Raw genomic sequence first — 10,000 nt, forward strand, 5'->3', positions numbered from 1 at the left:
GGCTCGTGCATGGCGTTAACTCACGACGCTCAGGGAAAAGGCGGATAAAAAAAAGTATCTTCAGTGATTCCTTGCATTTTTGGCGCAAGAAGATGGGTAAGAGCACTTGCGCTTTGGATAAGAGCTGCCCTGCCCTCACTTAAAGCATGTTAGTTGGATCACCGCAGTTTTTAAATGATGCAAGACTCGATGGCGTATTTTGTGTTTTGTATTTTCATCTTATTTTATTATATTATATTTATTTATTTCTACTGTCCAAGTGTGCACGCATTTGTAAGTGGATACGTGGTCTTCCACTAGCTGAGAAAAATCTGAAACATAGGTAAAATTAAATAGAAATAAAACAGAAAAATAAAGAAAAAAAATAAAGAAAAAATAAAGAAAAAATAAAATATAACTAAATAAATAAAAATGAAATAAAAATAAATATATAGATGAGTAAATAAAATAAAATAAAATAAATATATAAATGGTGATGTATTATCGACAAAAGAAAAATAATACTAAAATGGACAAAAAAAAAAAAAAAAAAAAAAAATAATTAACCGCCTCGAAATTATATTCATACACGTTTCCAGTCAGGCAGTAGTCCAGCAAAATTTGTGCCGACCAACTAATTACTATATGGAGTCTCTCATCACTGCAGTCTGTCTTGGTATTATCGCATCAGCTGTAATCTAATGCCAACAAGACGCGATAATAATCACTAGCCCTCCTATGTGCTGAGGGTGGTGGTGGCTGAAGCTGGATATTGTTCAGTATACAGTAAAGATCTAATACAGTGCTGTGATGTGGTGCAGAGAGAGAGAGAGAGAGAGAGAGAGAGAGAGAGAGAGAGAGAGAGAGAGAGAGAGAGAGAGAGAGAGAGAGAGAGAGAGTATACGTAACATATTTCATCAACTATATTATGCATACTACATTCTTTACTCCAAAAGTCTTTCACTGCCTCTATCATTCCTCCTCTTTCTTCTCTTCTTCTTCTTCTTCTACTACTGCTACTTCTTTAGATCTGTTACACTTTGAATCGCTTCTTAAGTCGTTCTGCTCTGTCTTTCTTTACACCCTCAAATGTTTCAATGTCTTATTTTCCGTCCACTTGTCTCTCAACACCACTTAGCAAAGATTATCCTCTCTCCTTATTGCCTAACTGCCATCTATTCTCTTGTCTTCCCGTCATCTCATTATTTACCTTGTTCATCAGAGTTAGGATCACACACAAATCGTCTGCAGTTTGCCTTAGTTTCATATATCTCGCATTCAAGAAATATATTCACTCATACTTATATTATTCTTTATTGTAAAATGAAAGTTCAGCCTTTGTAACGGGATTTAATAAAGTAATGTCTTACTTGTTGTGCCTTATGTAATATCAAAATAACACTGATTTATACTTCTTTAAATTTCCATTTGTTTATGATGATTATTTAGTTGTTTTTTGCGTTTCCTTCTAAAATCTGGCATTTGTCCATAATAAAGTGGCATTTGGGCGACGCGATCAGCTGACGATGTAAACAAGACGAAGCATCAGCTGGAGGTCTGCCAAAGTTCGCTGAACATCAACAACAATCTTCGTTTCTTATCCCGAAAAGAGATAAAACACCATCTTATAATATCAACATAATCGTGAATTACTGGGCAAAGTGTTAAGCAATGAGGGCTGAACAGGACTAAGTGGTGTTGAGGAGGGGACACAGTATAATAGAAGAGAAAAGAGGTTGTGTAGGGTAAGGCTGGAACAGTGCAGCACTACGTCGCAGCAATATGGATTCCTTAGAACTCTTCCGACAGTGCAAGAAAGGAAACATTGAGGAAGTCAGGTGAGTCAGACGTGGCCAACTATTTATAATTATTGGAGTCTATTGGCATAATGTACACCAGATTCTCTATAGCGTGTGAAACTTAGAGGATTGAGTATCTTGTTTTAGTCAAAATTCTTCATCTGGATTTGTGTTTTATATCATGAAAATTGACTGTAAGTAATAGGACGAGTAAGTAAAGTTAGGAGATATGGAGAGGGGACTAGACGAGTGTAGCTTTTCAGTTAAACACAGACACATACATACACACAGCACGGAGGGTTTAACAGGTGTCCCTACATTCCAGGTACCTCGTAGAGCAACAGGATGTTGATGTCAACGTCCGAGACAACTGGGACAGCACTCCTTTGTAAGTTGTGCATTTAGGAATCATGAATGTGAAACTGATTTATCCTTGTGCTCAGACTCACTGATGTCATATACTAGACATCTGCACTGAATTTCAAAATTCTATATTTTTATTGCTTTTATAACTTGGCAACCATCTGCAGACTTCAAGACAGCACATGAAAGAATGCAAACACCAAGCATATGATGAGGGACATATAAAGGCACCTTGTTACATTAATTTATGGGAGATTTCATTTTGTTCTTTAGGATTTGGTACTTTCTTAAATGAAATACTTTTAATTAACACCAGATTTGAATTTTCTCAAACTTTTCTCTTCCCTTGATGTTTGTGTAAAAACATTATTTTTCCTTTAAATTTGTAGAATTTTTACCCTTTATGTCATAAATCAAATTTTTTGTCTGCCATAATCTGATAAGATTATGGAAGCAAGTTTGACATAAAGTGATGCTTATTGTTTTGTAAAGTTTTGGTGTTGCATGATTGCAGGTATTATGCCTGCCTGTGTGGACATCTACAGTTGGTTGAGTATCTCATTGGAGTTGGCGCACATTGTGAAGCGAACACTTTTGATGGTGAGCGTTGCCTCTATGGGGCGCTGACTGACAGCATCCGGAAGATCCTGACTCAACACAACCTGGTCACGGCACACACCATCAGGAGGGACGCCTATGAGGAATTCCTAAGAAGGTGTGTGTGTGTGTGTGTGTGTGTGTGTGTGTGTGTGTGTGTGTGTGTGTGTGTGTGTGTGTGTGTGTGAGTGTGTGTGTGTGCATTTGTACATTATACAATTTAGATATACAGGATTTTGAGACAATATACCTGGCATTACATCACTATATTTTTTATCTAATTTTGTTTTTGAATTTGTAGATGTTCTTTCTCAGTTTGTCTCCAGATCATTCTAAATCTTGCTGGTTCTCTTAGGATGTTTTATATCTTTATTTTATGTTCATGTCCTCTCATTTCTTTCCTTCACTTCTAATCAGGATGTTTTCTGTGACCACTTATTCAAGTGATTCATTTAGATTTTCTGTGTTCCACAGTGTTGAAAATCTAGTTTTTGTCATCTTTCTTTAAAAGGTATACATATTTTTGTATGCTTGGTGCCTTTTGGTATCAACTTCGTTCCTATTTTAGTCAATGTAATCCAAAATGAGGGAGAAGAAAAACTACTAGATAAATATATGTATACTAAAGAATAGTTTAACACTTATACTGTCTTTATTATTGACTAGTGACTATTGTTATTGACTGGGAAGCTCTTGGCCTTAATAACTTGTTTCAGATATTGGGCACAGAATACATTAAGTGTTTGTGGTAGGAGGTAGGAATTTCTTGCCAAATCTTGCAAATTGTCTCTTCTAGTCTCATGAGGGTAGAGGTGTCTTCCTAATAAAGTTTTAACCTTTATAAATGTTTTTTGACTGTCTGTGAGATATGGCAAGGGTCACTGTCTTGCTGGAGGATCTCAGTCCTCATCTTGGCAAAACACAGCTAAATTCTCCTCCAGGAGTATAATGTAGTTCTCACAGCAAACTTTTCAGTTTCTTTTTAATTAATTTTCTTGGCCATATCAAACTACCAGGAATCTGCCTATCATGGCATTGTGGCCTTAGTTTCTTGATGTCATCATTCTGTTTCACCAGAGTTGGCATAATGATACTACTGCCTTCACTCTCTTACAACATCTTACTGTATGTCCTTTTGTCCATGATTGCTTCCTTCATTCCATTTAGTAATTTGAAATGCATAATCTTATCAGAGTTCATCCTCTATTCCAGGTTTAATTTCTTAGTATTTCATTCATCCTTCTATAAGTTTCTTATAGTAATTACCATGTAATTTCATACTTTTAACTCCTTACAATCCTTTTTTCAATTTTCCATTTTCCCAAAACTTCCACTTGCCTTGCTTCAAGTGATTTTTTCTCTCTATATGAAAAAAGCCTTACAGTTTAGAAATTGATAATGATAAATGGTATGCATGTGGTAGAGATTCACTGGCCTCATACATCATGAAACTATCCAATGCTGAATGGTTAGAGTAATTTAGAAATCTAAAGAAGCATTTTGGACAGACAGTTTTCTTGTGGCAAGCACAGGGTGTTGTTGTCTTGCTGTGTAATGAGATCTTTCACTTTGCTCATACATTTTTCAGAGAATGGAAGTTGACGTGCAAAAATAATAAAGAACTAGTGTATATTTTAAGCTTTCAGATCTTAATTAATAAATAGAAGGTTTCTTAAAGTAATCTGCAACTTTTTATTGAGTTGATCCACCATTTACATTTTTTTTTTTTCAATATCCTGTTTATGAAGTATACATGAATTGCTCACAGGTTGACATCTCTCCTCACTAATACGACTACTCTATAGCAATTAAAGATGCAGATCACATTGCTTTCAGTAGATAACAATATTAGCTATAATTACAACTTCATGCTAAATTGTCATGTTAAGAGGACATATATAAGTAAGGTGGCATTTTATGAAACTTTTATGTGTGCTAGACACAAAAACACTTTGGAGGCGATGATGAAGAAAACATTACTGATGTGCAGTTGCTCTCACCTTCCTTTGAGTGATCCAACTCCAGGCTCTGCAGGTTATTGTGACCCTTCCTCTCATGTAGTGGAGAATCTGAAAAGACAGACTAATGTGAGACTTTTCCTAATTTCTTGCCTTTATATGAGTGGTATTTCTATCTGCTAAGTAACAGACATTTCTACTCTTGGTATGAACATGGCCTAATTAAGTCAGTGCCATACATCCTGTACTTCCATCCATCAATCTTCCTTAGTATGAAACTTAATTTAGCCCAAGGGAAACAAACTAATAATTAAATCTGAATAATGCTGTGACAGTTTGCATGGTGGCATAAGAAACAAATACATAACCTGCCACTTAATTTAATATCAAATAAAAAAGGATCACCAATTTGCCACAACAGTAACTAGTAGATGCCCTCTATCCACACTTTCTGTTACACCTTCATCCTTTCCCTTTGTGCCTTCAGGTAATATATATATATATATATATATATATATATATATATATATATATATATATATATATATATATATATATATATATATATATATATATATATATATATATATATATATATATATATATATATATATTATATATATATATATATATATATATATATATATATATATATATATATATATATATATATGGGCGGTCCTCATCCAACACAGCATTTAGAGTCATGAGTCTGTCAAAAGAACATAAGAAAACAAGGGAAATTACAAGAAACCATCAGGCCTACACATGGCAGTCCTTGCATGAAGCTGACCTACCTATATTTACTCTCTTTATCCACCTGTCATCCTTATCCATAAGTTTGCCTGTTGAGCATGTTAAAATGTGTAGTTGAGGAAGTCAATCTTACCTGAACTTACCATACAATTACAATGTGCCAATAAAACCTGTCATAAATGTTACCAGAAAAACCATTGTCATCAGCAGCCTGACCAAAGATGATTAGGTCATCCTGGAGACAGTGAATCACCCATTGACATTTATCTCATATTTGGTTGTGTTTTAGGTCAAGTTCTGCTGACATCATGTTACACCAGTTTGTATTCCCTTACAGCATCAAAGTGTGTGTGTGTGTGTGTGTGTGTGTGTGTGTGTCCATCCACCCCTGTCTGGAGATAAGGTTGAATTTGGTGAATGGCTCAGGTCTCCCTCCCTCTCTAAGGCTTCCATACAGGAGTTGGCTTCCTTGTAACTCACTTAGTCACTTCAAGATGGTGGTGTTCACTGGCCGGTTGCATAAATGTTGTAAGGCTTGAGGGGCACCTGACACCTCTCACATAAGTGAATGACTCTCTGACTTCCCATGCTGATAATGCTGTCATGTTGTGTTTGGAGTTGTAAAGAGGAGGCTCTGTTAGTTAAGCTCACTTTTTGTATTTATCTGATGAATAACATAAATCCAGAATGATGCCTTTCTCATCAAAATCTTGAGATGTGAGTAGAGTCCTTTTCAAAATCATATCCACTACTACTGATTCTGTCCATTTAAATGTACTTCATAAGAAAGCACTGCCTTATGTTCTAAATTCTTATTCTTAACCTGATGAATAACATAAATCCAGAATAATGCTTTTCTCCATATAAGAATCTTAAGACATCGTTCTTTTCAAAATCATATCTACTACTATTGATTCTGTCCATTTAAATTATTTCATAAGACAACACTGTCTTGTGTTCTAAATTTTTACTCTGTGTGGATTCAACATCAAGAAGCAAGAGAATGATTTAAAGTCATGCATAAAACTAGTTCACTTGCTGTATTATTGTTTCACTTATAAAGAAGGAAATACAACTCTCTCTCTCTCTCTCTCTCTCTTCTGGCAGGCTGTTTGAGAGTGGTGAGCACAGTGACATAACCTTTGTGGTGCAGGGGGAGAGTGTGCCCCTCCACCGCTGCCTCCTCTCGGCGCGTTCTGAGTATTTCAGGGACATGTTCTCCACCCGCTGGCAAGAGCGAACCACTGTCACCATAAACAGAGGCCAGGTGAGGCAACCATAGAGATACCTTCATGCTACTTTAGACTCACCTATGTACCTGTATATGTGCAATGTTATTGTTATTATTATTATTATTATTATTTATTACTATTATTATTATTATTATTATTATTATTATTATTATTATTATTATTATTACTGTTATTATTATTATTGATTACTGATTATATTATTATATGGTGTTGGACATTGCTGTGGATGTGAGTGGTCAGTTGTGCTATGCCTAAGCTTCTAGGGTGTAGTAGGTTGGGCCACAAGGCTGCCTCTTTCCACCAGGGGGTGATGGGACTAAGAGTGTGAATGATGCGTGTGTGAGTGTTTGGGCCATCCTAAGTGGGATCGCTGGCTTGGTATATGGATAGATAGATTTATTTTTCAGCAGTTATGTTGTCCTTGGCTAGAGTCTTCATTACATAAAAAAATCAGATAAAATACTGAGGGGTGCCATCCCACTGGACCTTCATTTCATAATGGAATGCAGAGTGGCCAGAGTAAGCAACTAGCATTGAGGTTGTTCACTTCACAAGTCAAACAAACATTTCTGCATCTGATCACAAACATCACTGTTCATATTCAATTGGTAGATTTTAGCATTCAAAGGTCTTAGCATTCAGTGTTAGTGATTTAACTTTGCATATATTTACTTATAATGAGTGGTTACTGCTGTGTTTGTATGTGAGCACTGTATAAATAATAATATTAATATTATTGTTATCTTGTGAAATATTATGTGTGTGCCATCTTTCTTTAGTGTTCAGAATTAATCTTCATAAAAACTCAACCCTAACTCTCTCTCTCTCTCTCCTTCAGGTGCTGCCAGATGCATTTCGTGCGGTAATGAAGTACATCTACACAGGGAGGTTCGAGTGTCCTGTAGAGTTAGCTGAGTGCTGTATAAGAATTGGCACCAACTGTAAACTACCCAATTTTAAAACTATCATACAAGAAGCCCAGAAGAAGGCGCAGGTGCTACGTGAGTGTTGCTGCCATACTAGATGTGTGTTAGCCTGGCTGTTGTGTTTATCTAGCTGTGGCATACAAGAAATATGATGCTTTCTTGTTCCCTCTTGTTATCTATTATCATCCAGCTTGACTTTAAATGCTTGATTATTCCTTTCATGGATCATATCTATATCTGTGTGTGTGTGTGTGTGTGTGTGTGTGGTTGGACAGAGAGAGAGAGAGAGAGAGAGAGAGAGAGGAGAGAGAGAGAGAGAGAGAGAGAGAGAGAGAGAGAGAGAGAGAGAGAGAGAGAGAGAGAGAGAGAGAGAGAGAGAGAGAGAGAGAGAGAGAGGAGAGAGAGAGAGAGAGAGAGAGAGAGAGAGAGAGAGAGAGAGAGAGAGAGAGAGAGAGAGAGAGAGAGAGCAGTTTCATAGTTAAGGGGGAACTGAGAGTACATTCCCTTCACCAAAATGTATGTCTGCCTAGGTTTGGGACTCAAGGACAAAAAATTATGAGGGAGAAATGAAAGTTGCAGAAATGAATTATATATATATATATATATATATATATATATATATATATATATATATATATATATATATATATATATATATATATATATATATATATATATATATATATATATATATATATATATATATATAAAACAGCTGTCTAATTGAAGATGTAGCATTTTGGTGTCCAGTCCATGACTGATGCCTCATTAACCAAAAAACACTATGTGTATATATTTCCTGAAAAACCTTTCAGTTTTTAAAGACACTTATATTCTAGCTGCCTAACTGCATAGTAGATGTATTGATCAATATTAGAGATTATTAACCCACTGAGAGCCTGACTGCAAATAGTTTAGTCTGATCTAAAATATAAGTAGTGGATGATAAGCCTTCCTCTGGCCAGCCTTTTCCATAGTAGTGACCCCCACCTCCCAACACCTGCAGGATTAAAGAAAGGCTGTGGGTGTGGGTACTGGGAATGCAAAGCAGCCTGTCCTCTCTGTGCTTCCTTTGTTGCTTACTTCCAAAAATACCACATGCTCGTTAAGGGAGTTTAGGGATGACTGTCTCTTACATGTGAGGTGTTGTTTTTGTTGTTATATTTGGTCACAGCTATTACCATGTGTCAAACAAATATTTCCATATTATATGCTTGTTTATAGTTAACATATACTTCAGGATCATGATTCTAAGGTGCAAACGTAAAAGTCACGCGGGAAATGTGACGTGCATGTGTTACGTATGTCACAAGACGTTTGCTTGCGAAACACACTATAGATTTGCCCCCACACTGCGCGCAAAAAAAAAAAAAAAAAAAAAAAAAATCCCTCGAAATAATCTCCTTGGACCAGTTATGACTGGCCTGAACGTCATATTTCCTCGGCAGTCTACGGGCATGACGCACCCAGTTACACTAGTCAGTCTGGGCTTCTTGGATCCCTAAACTTGACTAGATGCGAATTTTTGTTGGCGTTGTAGGCACAAATTTTTCTTTTTATTCAAAACAGGAAGTTTTATAAAGTAAAATATGAAAAATACTCAGCAGTGGATTAACACACGGAGCAAAAGACACCGGCAGCTTGCGGCTTACGTGGCGTTAAAATTAATTTAGAACTTACAATTGCCACCTCGCCGCCTGAAACTGGCACCTTCTTTGCTGTTTCCTTAATGTTGTTAGTTTTCCTGGATAATACAGATTTGTGCAAGACACAAAATAACTCTAAAAACATGTTAGGTTATTGATGGGGAGTCTTGACAAATCAGCTTGAAAGTTTCATCACATATTCGCCCAGTGTGAATCATGTTGCTACTCACCTTGGCTCACCAGCTGCCTTGCTGCTGCTGACAAGTCGTACATCCATGACCATGCATTTCAGGTTTTCGTCTTTTCATTCTTCTTCCGAAAGAATGACACTCGAAATCAAGGTATTTGTCTAAGACCGAAGCACAAAATTCAATAAAAAATATCGTCAACTTTTTGCCATCGAATTCGCACTGCGTCCGTCGCACCTGTGTGGGAGATTACAGTTATGATGCTAATGGAACAAGGCCTTGTTTAAAATCACCGTCACTTAACCTTTTCTTATGTAGCGTCTTATGTGTTTAGTAGCACAATATTACGCGACAGACGGCATGTTAGAGAGAGAGAGAGAGAGAGAGAGAGGGCGGTGTTACGCAAGCTAGCAGAATATTGTCTTCTGTCTGGCTGTACCGGGGGAACTGCTGACTAGCGGAGCGTGGAGTGCTGCGATAGGGTCGCGTCTGGAGAGGAAGGGAGAGGAAGGAAGTGTAGCCCCACAAGTGTTAG

At 36.7% G+C, this 10,000-nt stretch overlaps 2 protein-coding genes across 3 annotated transcripts in view; one reads left to right on the forward strand and one right to left on the reverse strand.

Annotated features, from left to right (window-relative positions):
* Nucleotides 1-10,000, reverse strand: part of LOC135099283 (ras-related protein Rab-7L1-like) — a 24,185-nt gene that overhangs the window by 13,271 nt on the left and 914 nt on the right. The window contains exons 1-2 of one of the 2 annotated variants that reach the window (XM_064001691.1): nt 9,508-9,648; nt 4,739-4,807 (exon numbers count right to left, since the gene is read on the reverse strand). In XM_064001691.1, coding sequence (XP_063857761.1) covers nt 4,739-4,807; nt 9,508-9,550 — 112 coding nt within the window. In that variant the 5' untranslated portion in view covers nt 9,551-9,648. Of the gene's footprint in view, nt 1-4,738; nt 4,808-9,507; nt 9,649-10,000 lie in introns of those variants that run through there. The other variant, XM_064001722.1, reaches the window with a different exon arrangement.
* The window catches only part of LOC135099087 (ankyrin repeat and BTB/POZ domain-containing protein 1-like), a 17,222-nt gene that overhangs the window by 425 nt on the left and 6,797 nt on the right, over nt 1-10,000 (forward strand). Inside the window, exons 2-6 of the mRNA XM_064001527.1 lie at nt 1,477-1,817; nt 2,104-2,166; nt 2,656-2,856; nt 6,560-6,719; nt 7,544-7,706. Coding sequence (XP_063857597.1) covers nt 1,762-1,817; nt 2,104-2,166; nt 2,656-2,856; nt 6,560-6,719; nt 7,544-7,706 — 643 coding nt within the window. The 5' untranslated portion in view covers nt 1,477-1,761. The remainder of the gene's footprint in view (nt 1-1,476; nt 1,818-2,103; nt 2,167-2,655; nt 2,857-6,559; nt 6,720-7,543; nt 7,707-10,000) is intronic.

The sequence above is a fragment of the Scylla paramamosain genome, chromosome 1, assembly GCF_035594125.1.
Source record: "Scylla paramamosain isolate STU-SP2022 chromosome 1, ASM3559412v1, whole genome shotgun sequence".
Taxonomy (NCBI): Eukaryota; Metazoa; Arthropoda; class Malacostraca; order Decapoda; family Portunidae; genus Scylla; species Scylla paramamosain.